The following is a 13837-nucleotide window of genomic DNA, read 5'->3' as shown; positions in this document are numbered from 1 at the left end:
AAGGCTACAGTAACTCAGATAACCACTTTGTACAATTGTGGTGAGCAGAAAAGCACAACACAAATGCACAACACGGCAAACTTTGAGGCAGATGGGCTCCAACAGCAAAAGATCATGTCAAGTTCCACTTCTGTCAGCCAAGAACAGAAAGCAGAGGCTGCAGTGAGCACAGGCTCAACAAAACCGGACAGTTAAAGGCTGGAAAAAACGTAACCTGGTCTGATTAATCTTAATTTCTGCTGAGGTTCACAGATGGTAGGGTCAGAATTTGTCACGAACAGCATGAATCCATGAACTCAACCTGCCTTGTGGCAACAGTCCAGGCTGGTGGAGGTGGTATAATGATGTGGGGAATGTTTTCTTTGTGCAATTTGGACTCTGGAATGTAGTGGAACAGGAGATTCCCAGCATGAACGTGCACCTGAAACATCTACAGGAATTACATGATGCAATCATATCAACATGGACCAGAATCTCAAAGGAATATTTCCAACATCCTGTGGAATCCAGGTCATGAAGAATTGAGGCTGTTTTGAAAGTAAGGCCAGCCTGCCAGTGTTAGTATAGTGCTCGGTGAGTGTAAATGATGCATTTAAAAAATAAAAATAAAAAAAATCCTGTTATTGAAATGTAATAATAAGTAATGTTTAAATCATCACATTAAGGAAGAAATTAAAGGCCTGAACCAATAAAAACGTGTCCCAAATGACCAAATAATTCAGTCAAGTGAAAGCCATACTTCCTTAGAATATGACCTAAACATTTTTCCTTCACGTGCCATAATTCAACACCTTGAGAATTTTGAGAAATGTATCATGTGTTGTTTTGGGGGATTTATTTATTTATTTATTTATTTATTTATTTATTTTTGCAAGAATGCTTAGACGATGTGAAAAATTCAAAAAGTGTTCCAGTATCCTGTATATGAATTCCGTATGTTGTATATAAATTCACCCTACTTTAACATAACCCTATAATTAAGGGTTAGAATTATTTATTCACATATTAGATAGCTCTAGTTTTAAACATTCACATAGTTAAGAACTACACTTCACTCATTACGGATTGAATCCTCAACTATTTTTTTCCCCCCCTGTCAATCTGAAAGCCGATTTGAAAAGTTTTCCTGTTGCGTTTTAGAGGCGGTTTTGAACTCGGAACTAGGAAACGTGGCAGTGAACTGCACCATGGCTCCGTCCCAAACTACCCACACAGCAGCCTCTCCCAGAGGTGGCGTAGTCTACTGTTAGTGCTGCAGTGGGCCGATTGAGACATCCACCACTTACTTTTAGCTGTGTTTTAACTCCACTTTCTGAGGAGACTATGCAGCGGGAGCGCTTGTTAAAGGTGTTAGTTGTAGGGGATCTGGGTGTAGGGAAGACGGCCATCATCAGGCGCTACGTGCACCAGGTTTTCTCTCATCATTACCGAGCCACCATCGGAGTGGACTTCGCGCTCAAAGTGCTGCACTGGGACCCGAGCACCGTCATCCGCCTCCAGCTGTGGGACATCGCCGGTAAGCACCACATCTGGACACGCTCATAGCTAACATACTATAGAGCCTGTGAGACCAGTCAAACCAGACATTTTGAAATATTTAGCAGCAAAAAGCCATTCTTGAGGATAGAGTTAGGTAAACTTAGGTTAGTTTAGGATAGTGTCTATATGAGTTTGCATAGAGTGACTGAAATGTCTTTACAATAAACACACGTGAAATCTCTTTATATACATGTGTACATATATATATTGGATAAATTGGATGTGATTTTACAGTAAGGAAATCTACAAGGACTTATACATCCAGGATGCAGATACGTTATTACGCTTAATTTATTACATACAATATTATTTTATTTCATGGGGTCATTGTTGTTTCTAGGGTCGCACAATATATTGGCTGTTTTTAATCTTTACTACTTAACCTGTAATTGTTATACTGATATCACGACAAACACAGCAGCTAACGGATATTTTATTGATTGTTGTGATTATCCTGATCAAGCTGAGATGTCCCGCACCAGAGTTTATAATCTCAGATACAGCAGGTCACTTTCCATGCGATTTGATGAATTCAAACGATCCGACCATCAAAATAAAAAGGGGCTTTAATATGTAAAAAGTACAAACACAATGACTCTGTGTACCTACATGGTGGATTAGTGGTTAGCACGTTCAGCTGACACCTCCAGGGATGAGGGTTCTATTCCTGCCGTGGCCCTGTGTGTGCAGATTTTGCATGTCCTCCCCGTGTTGTGGGGGTTTCCTCTCCCAGTCCAAAGACATGCATAGTAGGCTGATTGGTATTTCCAAAATGTCTGTAATGTGTATGTGATTGTGCCCTGTGATGGATTGGCACCCTGTCCAGGGTGTACCCCGCCTTGTGCCCCATGCTCCCTGGGATAGGCTCCATGTTCCTCACAACCCTGTAGGATAAGCAGTATAGAAAATGGATGGAACTATATCATTAATATACATCTGTAATGTGTTTTTTGTGTGCATTTTATACGATTTAGTTCATATCAAACTTTATGTGCAATACATTCTCAGACATAAAGGTACCATGTGTAGTTTTCCTTGTTGTTGAAGTGCTGCTATCAAGGGTACAGCTTTTGTACCTTTAGTAGCTTTTAAATTGCCTTTATATAGCTTTTAGAGTGTAGCTTTAAAGGTTCATTAGGGGTCCTTAAAGTTCAATTATATTCCTTAAATTAATTTAAAAGTACATTATATTCCCAGGTCAGGTAAAAAAAAAAAAAAACATACTAAAGGTATAAAAAAATGTTTCCTTGAAGATACCTCAGCAGCGACATGTATGGAAATGTACAGTTTGGTGCCTTTATTTCTGAGAATGTATTGTACATAAAGGTTGTTCACACACAGTTAACTATTTGCCTTTTGCTAAACTTATTACACAAACACGCCCATGGAATGCACTGTTTAAACAGTACTTGTCATTTCTGATATTTGAGTGCGTGTGCATATGTGTGTGTGGAGTAAATGTCTTTCTGTCCATGCCCAAGATATTGAGATGGAAGTCGCGTGGTGTTTCAGCTGGTTTCATTCATTACTTAGGGTCATGTGATGAAAAGCAGTGCTTACGTCACTAACCCACACCCCAAGTGTACACACACTGGTATACAAGAAAACATTCATACATGGCACAGATATCAACCAAGAATGTTTAATGTGATTGTAGTAATCAGATAGCTCAAGTTTCATAGTAATCAGATAGCTCAAGTTTCAAACATGTGATCTTGTGACCATTACAGTGTAGTGCTTTTCTGTGACTCTTCCTCACATTTACCTTGTTTTCCAGGACAGGAGCGATATGGCAACATGACTCGTGTGTATTACCGTGAAGCAGTAGGGGCACTGGTGGTCTTCGACATGACCCGAGCATCCACTTTCCAAGCTGTACTTAAATGGAAAGGTGACCTGGATGCTAAAGTGGCCCTCTGTAATGGTCACCCGGTGCCAGCTGTCCTGTTGGCGAATAAGTGTGACCAGCAGACACATGGCATGTGTACCAAACTACCCAAGATGGAGAGTTTTTATAAAGAGCAAGGATTCCTGGGCTGGTATGAGACATCGGCCAAGGTAAGGGATCTATCTCAGGGTTACTGTTTGTGCAGAGTTTCACATATTCTCACTGAATCCCTGACGTATAATATAACATCCAGGGTGTATTCCTCCCATATAATATAACATCCAGGGCGTATTCCTCCCGTATAATATAGCATCCAGGGCGTATTCCTCCCATATAATATAACATCCAGGGCGTATTCCTCCCATATAATATAACATCCAGGGCGTATTCCTCCCATATAATATAACATCCAGGGCGTATTCCTCCCATATAATATAACATCCAGGGCGTATTCCTGACGTATAATATAACATCCAGGGCATATTCCTCCCATATAATATAACATCCAGGGCGTATTCCTCCCATATAATATAACATCCAGGGCGTATTCCTCCCGTATAATATAACATCCAGGGCGTATTCCTCCCATATAATATAACATCCAGGGCATATTCCTGACGTATAATATAACATCCAGGGCGTATTCCTCCCATATAATATAACATCCAGGGCGTATTCCTGACGTATAATATAACATCCAGGGTGTATTCCTGACGTATAATATAAGATCCAGGGCGTATTCCTCCCATATAATATAACATCCAGGGCGTATTCCTGACGTATAATATAACATCCAGGGCGTATTCCTGACGTATAATATAACAACCAGGGTGTATTCCTCCCGTATAATATAACATCCAGGGTGTATTCCTCCCATATAATATAACATCCAGGGCGTATTCCTCCCGTATAATATAACATCCAGCGCGTATTCCTCCCATATAATATAACATCCAGGGCGTATTCCTGACGTATAATATAACATCCAGGGTGTATTCCTGACGTATAATATAACAACCAGGGTGTATTCCTCCCGTATAATATAACATCCAGGGCGTATTCCTCCCATATAATATAACATCCAGGGCGTATTCCTGACGTATAATATAACATCCAGGGAGTATTCCTGACGTATAATATAACATCCAGGGCATATTCCTCCCGTATAATATAACATCCAGGGCATATTCCTCCCATATAATATAACATCCAGGGCGTATTCCTGACGTATAATATAACATCCAGGGAGTATTCCTGACGTATAATATAACATCCAGGGCGTATTCCTCCCATATAATATAACATCCAGGGTGTATTCCTCCCATATAATATAACATCCAGGGTGTATTCCTGACGTATAATATAACATCCAGGGAGTATTCCTGACGTATAATATAACATCCAGGGCGTATTCCTCCCATATAATATAACATCCAGGGTGTATTCCTGACATATAATATAACATCCAGGGCGTATTCCTCCCGTATAATATAACATCCAGGGCGTATTCCTCCCGTATAATATAACATCCAGGGCGTATTCCTCCCATATAATATAACATCCAGGGTGTATTCCTGACGTATAATATAACATCCAGGGCGTATTCCTGACGTATAATATAACATCCAGGGCGTATTCCTCCCATATAATATAACATCCAGGGCGTATTCCTCCCATATAATATAACATCCAGGGTGTATTCCTGACGTATAATATAACATCCAGGGTGTATTCTTCCCATATAATGTAGCATCCAGGGTGTATTCCTGCCAAGATTTTCACTGCATGAGTTATGCATAATGCCATTTTACGTATGTTATCTATAAATGTCAATAATGAAACTGCATCAATCAGTCAGCTGGGGTAAAGCACTTTAGTCAGTTAATTATGAAACTACAATATGGAACAGAAAAATAAACACTTTGCTTTTAAGTTTCTGTTACTCTCCCTTGTCTTGGGACACAAGGCTGTAAAACTTGTTTTGCTTACTCTCGCTCGCTCTCGCTCTCTTGCTCTTTCAGGATAACACAAATATTGACAAAGCCATCATGCGCCTGGTTGAGCACATCATGGCAAGTGATGGCGAGAAACCTGCAGTTGACTCAGACCCCAGTCGGGTGATCCTGCCAACATCGAACAACAACCTCCACGAACGCAGGCAATCCAGCTGTTCAGCCTGTTCCAGACCGGACACACTTCCCAAAGAGCATGAGCAATTCTAGCAGTAGAGAAAATAGAATATATAAATTACCTTTATGTACTTAAATGCTATTGGTGATGGCGATTATTATTTATACCAGCAGTTCTTGTTTATGCATTCACTGCACTTTTACTTTTAACATGTTAAGACTCGTCATGGTTTTTGCATATAGATGGTGTTTCACTTTTTGAGCATCAAATGCTCATGGAATGACAGTTGATTGCTTGAAAAAGAGGAACGTGTTTTTAAGTAGTACAGTTGTTGGTTTTGCTGAACTAAGCAACACATCAGGACTGTTGAGGAAACTGAGAGCAGACCATTAACACCTCCGTCTAAAACAAGTGTTTCCAGTAGAAAATGCTGCCTAAAGCACCGTCAACACTGAGAACAGTGAGACTTTTACACGCTGTAATAGAGCAGCTGCGTGGGCAAATGGAATAGAAAATTTATTCATATTTAATTTTTGAAATTGATTAATTAATTGTTTATATACACGCCCAAAACTCTCACAGACTTTGTTGCAAATTAAAATAATAACAAAATGTTTGTTTCGACATCTTTAACTGAAATAAATGTCAATACACGTTGTTATGATGTGTGAAAATGACATGTTTAACAGCAGCAAGTGGTCATACAGAACAAAAAATATTAATGTAGATGCAAGATGCATAATGAAGGTTTAAAATAATAGTAGTTAGGGGTTAGGGGATAATGTTTAGGGTTATAATGGAATAGAAATCTGTTTGAATTGTGTTATCTTTACGGATTCCCAACTATATCTGGTTCAGAATAGATCTGGTTTCCATTTTATGTTGTGTAAATGTTTATAAGTAAAATTCTCCAGCCTTGAATTGTGTGTGTGTGTGTGTATGAGTGTGTATGAGTGTATGTGTGTGTATGAGTGTATGTGTGTGTGTGTGTGTGTGTGTGTGTGTGTGTGTATGAGTATGTATGAGTATGTATGAGTATGTATGAGTGTGTGTGTATGAGTGTGTGTGTGTGTTTGTGTGCGTGTGTGTGTGTGTGTGTGTGTGTGTGTGTGTGTGTGTTTATGGGAGACACTAAGCAGGTGCGTGCCTGCTGTTTAAATCTGTCCCAAGCTGTTAATGCTGCATATCTAAATGGTAAAGCTGCTCTGCTGAAGTGTTAATGGTGTTAGAACCCATATGTCCCTGTGCACTGTGTAAATAATTATCACAGGCAGACACCCTGTCCCTCTTTTATGCTCTCCACAATTTTAAGATCTTCACAGCTGTTCCCGGCTCTAAAAAATACTGCACAGACACTAAATAATAGGTGTTTTTGCAAAGTATCGTTCTGTCTGTTGAATGTGTACTGAAATGTCCTCTTGCATTTGGACAGCAGGTCTATTTGTGGCCTAATTGTAATTTGGAATTGTTTCATGTCGATGGCCCAATTCTGCATGTACAATTGCAGCGTTTTGTGTGAACTGAAAATAGACAAGCATCTGTTTCAATGACCTTTCAGTGCCGTTTCCTCAGCTGACATAATGGCGCCATTTGCATCGCCAAATAAAGCTGGGGGAAAGTCATTTTTTCAAGATGTCAAACGTCTACGGCTCATTGAGATTTGAATTGCCTTGTGAATGAATGATTATGTGATACTGAATCCCAGTTTGGTATATGTCTCGAAGTGATGAGGCTGTTGAAGGGCTCGGTAGTCCACAGCAAGTATTTTTCTTGACCTGCTAGTGTTTATTTGGGACATATTTATAGAAGGTTAATCATATTCCACTTCATAATAGCAGTGTTTTAGTGGGGGGAAAAAAAGGATGTTTTGTTTCCGCATTTTGTAAATGCTGTGTCTGTGGGTCTCCTTTCCATCTCAAACATTTCAGTCCAAACAGTCTGAAAACCTCATCCACTTAAACACCCTGGATTGTCACTTTTACTATTCCCTCAATTTAACAGCTCTGACGAGAACAAGCTGCAAATTTCACACATTAAGTACTCATTTACTTACACTGTGCTGGTCCTGGAAACAACAGCTTACATTCTGCCTTCTGACAAATCGGTAAAGTGAATAGAAAGCTAATTGGCCAAATCATGTTCAGCTAATAGCACTTTGTTAGCCTGCTTTACGTATTCATGTGGTTTGTGTTTTAAGCCAACATCATCTCAGAAAAAAGAAGCAGACATATCAGTAGCTCATAACACTGTTTTGTCCAGGGATAAGATGGTTTCAGTATGTTAAAGATGATATGATGTCATCTAAAATTCTAGCTTAGCGTTATCTCCACTTTAGAAGAAACCACGGCTTGTCTTTCTTGCTTCTATTTATGGCTACACTATTAGGGGAAAAAAATGATCTTTGGATGCTTAATGGCTCAAGCTCATTAAATGGATTCTACATTTTCTGAAAGGAAAACCATCTATTGTGCAGGTCTACAATTAATCATTAAGGGCTCGCTCAAAGAGACAAAGCAAAAAACCTTTTAGGATGTTCAATAGAACTTGTTTTTCCGAAGTAGTGGAGCATTCAGTATTTAACATTTAAACCTAGACATGAAGGGCGCACGGTGAGTCAGTGGTTAGCATGTTCGCCTCACACTGCCAGGGTTCGTTTCATGCCGCTGCCCTGTGTATGCGGAGTTTGCATGTTCTCGCCGTGCTGTGGGGGTTTCCTCCCCCAGTCCAAAGACATGCATGGTAGGCTGATTGGCATGTCCGTAGTGTATGAATTGGTGGGTGAATGTGATTGTGTATGTGATTGTACCCTGTGATGGATTGGCACCCTGTCCAGGGTGTACCCTGCCTTCTGCCCCATGGCTCCTGGGATAGGCTCCAGGTTCCTCATGACCCTGTAGGATAAGCAGTATAGAAAATGAATGGATGGATGGACCTAGACATGATTGTTTTATGGGTTTTTTTGTGGCTTCCAAGGGGAATGCTGAAAACTGGACGAACAACATAGTTTTACCTGTCTGTCAAAAATGGCCACATCTACCTTTAAATTAAATTAATCATTTTAAAGAAATGTTTTAACCAAAATTGAATTTTGCATAATTCTCCCCCCAAATGTCAGTCAAAAATTTTTAAGTGGCTGAGGAATGCTTTTTTTTGTTCTGTTTTGTTTTGCAATGGAGCTACTATAGACTAACCAACATATTGATGCAGTATTCATCAGAATAAATAATGTTTATTCATTTAAATTAAATAGAACCAATAAAGTTTAAATACACCCGTTTGTGCTGCGTTCCATACTGGAGCTCAGTGAATTGTCCTACAAACATGAGCAGTATCTTTTATACAGATGTGATACACACACTTTCACATGTGTTTACTGCACTACACCTACACTGGATGCTGCTATGTACAGTATATGTGTGAGGGGCTAGAAAATGAAGGTGTGTGTGTGTTAGGTTTTATTTTAAAAAGCAAACAAAAAAATTGAAAATGTTTTATTTAGTTACTGAGGTTAGGGTTAGGGTTGGCTGTAAGCATAGCACTAATTAGCTGCATTAATAATTAATGTGTAAAAAAAAAAAATGTGTGTGTGTGTGTGTGAATGGGTGTGCTAGAGCTGGAGGTATATGCTGTATAGATTGTTTGTTTTTTTTATATGTTTTTTTTTTCCCCCAAATAGTTTTTTTTTCTATGGAACAAGTCTGATGTGGTAGCAGTGACAGATCATTTTCATTTCACATTTTACCTTCACTTACAAATATAGCCCTACCAGAAGCTGGTCATTTGATGGTTAGGGGTTTTGCTCGAGGGTCCACTAGTGGCTCTCTGGCAAGTTTACAGACACAAGCACAGAATGTTAACTGCTGAGCCTCTGTGGCCCACAGGCTTGATTGCATCAGCCTGTCTTGATGCATTGTAAGTTTGACCAAAAGCATTTCTATTTCAGATTCTAGCTGTTGATTATATTTAAAAGCAGAAGTGTTGCTATTCTTTGTCTTGGAAGTTACAGAGCCTATGTTGTTCATGCTGTTAAAAAAATGCAATCATAACTGGACCTGTTACATTAATTTTGTACTAATCATGTGGCGGTGGTTATTAAACCTGTACTAATCATGTGGCGGTGGTTATTAAACCTGTACTAATCATGTGGCGGTGGTTAGTAAACCTGTACTAATCATGTGGTGGTGGTTAGTAAACCTGTACTAATCATGTGGTGGTGGTTATTACACCTGTACTAATCATGTGGCAGTGGTTAGTAAACCTGTACTAATCATGTGGTGGTGGTTAGTAAACCTGTACTAATCATGTGGTGGTGGTTATTAAACCTGTACTAATCATGTGGTGGTGGTTATTAAACCTGTATTAATCATGTGGCGGTGGTTATTAAACCTGTACTAATCATGTGATGGTGGTTATTGAAACTGTACTAATCATGTAGTGGTGGTTATTAAAACTGTACCAATCATGTGGCAGTGGTTATTAAAACTGTACCAATCACGTGGCGGTGGTTATTAATACTGTACTAATCATGTGGTGGTGGTTATTAAACCTGAACTAATCATGTGGCAGTGGTTATTATGAGCACATTTTGCAGCATGAGTGCTAAAAGAGATATTTGTGATTTCATCCTCCTGTTTGATTGACACTGAACTCTGGTAAGGTAAATTGAGGCTTGCAGTAACTGTTGCCATGATAGGGCAGTTGCCATGGAAATAATTCTAGCTATTTGCCTCTAGATGGAGCTGCACTATTATCAATGTGTACTAGAGCGTGGTCTATAGAAGCAGAGCCACTACAGTACAGTTGTGGTTTTGTAGCTCACCCTAACTTCTTCCTCTTGGGTGGATTTAGTGATATGGGGGCCTTAGGCAAAATATAGGAATGGGGCCCTATTCACTTGGGGTTGGGGGAGGAGGCTTGCATTGATGCTGCTGAAATAACAGCGATATGAATAATTTCAGTGTTTGAACATCAGTATTTACCTTTTCAGCATGTTATTTAGCATTAATAATTAAATATATATATATATAATTTGCATTTTTAGGGGCCCCTTGGCTTCTGAGAGCCCAAGGCAGTTGCCTACCTAGTGCTAAGTCCAGCCCCGACCCCAGATTTTCAACAAAGTTGGTCACACTTTATTTGAAGATTGTTAAATCATATCATCACATCGTGTTGTAGCAGATTGACTGGTATTGTCAAATGTAAAATCCATGTCTAAATAATTAAAATCATATCATAATGTGTCCTAGCAGATTGACTGGTATCATCAAATGTCAGAACGTTGTCTAAATAATCAAAAAAGGCATTGCATCCTGTCTTGGCAGATTCAGTGGTATGGTCAAATATTGACTCCTTCTCTTAATAATCAAAATCATATTGTTTCACTTGGAAGGCTCAGGTTTACAAATTTAATGTTATTTGTGTAATTAATAAATACTGGGCTTTTTTTTTTTTTTTTTTTTTTTAAAAAGGGTCTATGTATTATCTATGTATTCTACCTAGATTTATTGTTTTCTAGTGATGTGTCGTTCATGAACGATTCGTTTATTTTGAAAAAATCTTTAAAATGACTCTGGAACAACGAGTTGTCTCAGCGAGCGATTCGTTCATTTTTGACCGTGCATGCGCTGCAACATCCCCATAGGTTCTGTACAGGAAACAGAAATGATCAGTTCACCTCTCGAGTCTTCGGGTTCGAGTCGTTCATTCATCCCGTGACCGCCCCATAGGCAAGGCACCATGCAGTACCGGAAACGGGATAAACGAATGACTCGAACCCGAAGACTCAAGAGCTGAACTAATCATTTCTGTTTCCGGGACTGTATGAACAGATGTCACGTCTGTGTGAAATGTGACAAAAGAAAGAAGGACTCAGATCGGGAGGTGAGGTGAACTAACAGACTGCACAGCCTGAAAACCTAATGCTAAGCTATTAATTAATCATTTCTGTTTCTCATAACTCGGACTTGGCTGCATTAACCTATAGTTTATTTGATAGTTTATTAAGTGCTAGATGTGTTGGGGAATTTAACACCTAACATTTTAATTATATTCTGCTGAAATTAACGAAATGACTCGAAAAAATAATCGTTCATTTCGCTGAATGAGATTCAAAGATCCGAGTCAGTAAAATGATCGGAACTTCCCATCACTAATGTTTTCAATGTTTAATACACATTAAAATAAACATTAAGGCGTCTACACACGGTTTTCTGATTCTATCCAATCAGCGCTCACTGCTTCCGTCCAATCAGCGCTCACTGCTTCCGTCCAATCAGCGCTCGGTTCTTCCATCCACTCAGCGCTCCTCGGGATCACCTGATTTGTGTGCAGCCATTTTGTCCGGAGCTCTTCTTCACAAACCGGAATAAAGCGAAGGCGAGCGGAGGAACGCTGTTGGAGGGGGCTGATAGAACACACTCTCCGCCGGAATTTCTCCACCTATTGATCCAGGACGGGGAAAAAACCCACTTTTACCCCCCGTGGCGGTCCTACAGCTGGACTAGTGGACTTCCTTTCACAGATCCAGGTTGGACGTTAGATTTGATCAGCTGTCCGAGAGCTAATGTTCGATCCTTCAGGTTCCAACTCAACACACTTTCGTTTCTGATCTCCGGGTTAGTTTAGTTGCACGTTATGTGTCAGTCATGCCAGCGAAGTGTTTGAACAGGACATAACATAACAACATAGCATCGCAGCTAGCGACGGAGGAACTAGCCAGAGCATTTTTAACAGAGTTTCAGACCGAGGGGAAGCTGCACAACTAACCTGTTAACTAGCTCAACTAACTAGTTCCATTTGTGCCTGCCATTGTTATAGCGAACTAATAACTCGGTAGTTAAAGGTCTCTTTGCATTCCTTTGCTAGCTCAGCAAATGCTCGCAGGTAAATGCTGAGTGTTTTTATTAACATATTATTTCGACTAGAAGGACAGACTTGTTTAACCAGTTTTGGTCTTTTCTTGGGGTACGTGGCGTTTTTCTCTGTATCTCTTTTCTGACCTGGCTGATCGGATAGCTAGCTATGTCATTTTGCAACCTTCCTATATGCTCAGATTTCAGCATTAGGTCCTGTACTCGGTTTGAACGCTGTTATGGTTATATTAGCTAACATCAGCTCAGTCAATCAACTCATCCAGGCGTAACACTGACACTTGGAATCTTATTTGTACTAGATAGGTAGCTAGATTCTTTTTATATAACCAAATACACGATCAAGGGTGACTGGGTTAGTATTTAGTTGGATAATTTTGTGAGTTGTGTTTTTTTGTTGTTGTTGTTGTTGTTGTTGTTTTTTTTTTTTTTAATATACACAAGCAGTCACTTTACTGACTCGAGGTTTTGTGAAATCTGCTCATATTAGTGAGCTGTTAAGCTGTCTTGGTTTTGGAGGGATTTTTTTTTGGAGAGACGGAGAGAAACTCGTCCAACTGATCAGTAGTCAGTGTTGAGGAGAAACATGTCAGGACAGAGCATCACAGACCGCATCGCAGCGGCGCAGCACAGCATGACCGGCTCCAGCATCAACAAAGCCGTGTGTAAGGCCACGACCCATGAAGTGAGCGGCCCCAAGAAGAAACACCTGGACTGTGAGTATCCCCAGCTTCCTCACTGCTTACACACACACACACAGTTCACATTTGACCTACTGACCGGTGTCTTCACTTTTACACGTCCATAAACTCACGCCTCTTGAGACATTTTCACCTCAGATGGGACGCCGGTCCATGGCAGGGCACAGCTCACACATTCAGTACGTTTACATGGACAACAATAATCTGATATGAACCCGATTAAGACAATACTCATGTAAACAGTGATTATTGATGACTTTAATCCGATTAAAGTCATACTCGAAGTAAACACAAATGGAATTAAGACAAGTGGAGTATTCCTGTTTTAGTCTAATTACAGTCATGTACACACCTTAATCACACTATTAACGTCGTGTGGGAGTTTTCACCGTATTTTGTGACAGGTCACATACACACACGCTGCAGCGCTCAACCGTTTGACGGCAAACTAGAGCGCACGGCTGCGTCCCAAACCGAGTACTTACCTGCTATTTAGTAAGTGTAATGCACGTATTTTGGCTACTTTATAGCAGGTAAGTACGCGGTTTGGGACGCAGCCCACGGCTTCAATCAGTCTTCTATTTGCACGTACAGCACGACAAATAATTAACTGCGCTTGAAACTTTCGTAAAAATGACAAATGAGTCACCCAAAACTGTACACGGTACCACAATGAAGACAAACTCTATGTTGACACGTGAAATTCTGGA

The 13837-nt window shown here is 40.0% G+C and overlaps 2 protein-coding genes across 5 annotated transcripts in view; both read left to right on the top strand.

The window, feature by feature from the left end:
* The first annotated feature begins 842 nt into the window (after positions 1–842).
* On the top strand, positions 843–6762 carry zgc:162171 (uncharacterized protein LOC565931 homolog). The gene is made up of 3 exons (XM_053629421.1): positions 843–1516; positions 3317–3597; positions 5449–6762. The coding sequence occupies exons 1-3, from the start codon at positions 1324–1326 to the stop codon at positions 5647–5649; spliced, it is 675 nt and encodes a 224-aa protein (XP_053485396.1). The 5' UTR covers positions 843–1323; the 3' UTR covers positions 5650–6762.
* Positions 6763–11522: 4760 nt separating this feature from the next.
* si:ch211-200p22.4 (phosphatidylinositol-binding clathrin assembly protein) overlaps positions 11523–13837 on the top strand; it is a 67366-nt gene continuing 65051 nt past the window's right edge. For 2 of the 4 annotated variants that reach the window (XM_053629419.1, XM_053629418.1), the window contains exon 1: positions 11883–13142. In XM_053629419.1, the coding sequence (XP_053485394.1) occupies positions 13013–13142 (130 nt within the window). In that variant the 5' untranslated portion in view covers positions 11883–13012. Of the gene's footprint in view, positions 13143–13837 lie in introns of all 4 variants that reach the window. The other 2 variants (XM_053629416.1, XM_053629415.1) reach the window with 2 other exon arrangements.

Source organism: Ictalurus furcatus, chromosome 7 (genome assembly GCF_023375685.1).
Source record: "Ictalurus furcatus strain D&B chromosome 7, Billie_1.0, whole genome shotgun sequence".
In the NCBI taxonomy this organism is placed as follows: domain Eukaryota; kingdom Metazoa; phylum Chordata; class Actinopteri; order Siluriformes; family Ictaluridae; genus Ictalurus; species Ictalurus furcatus.
The sequence above is the reverse complement of the archived record's forward strand: the minus strand, read 5'-3'. Positions and strand labels throughout refer to the sequence as shown.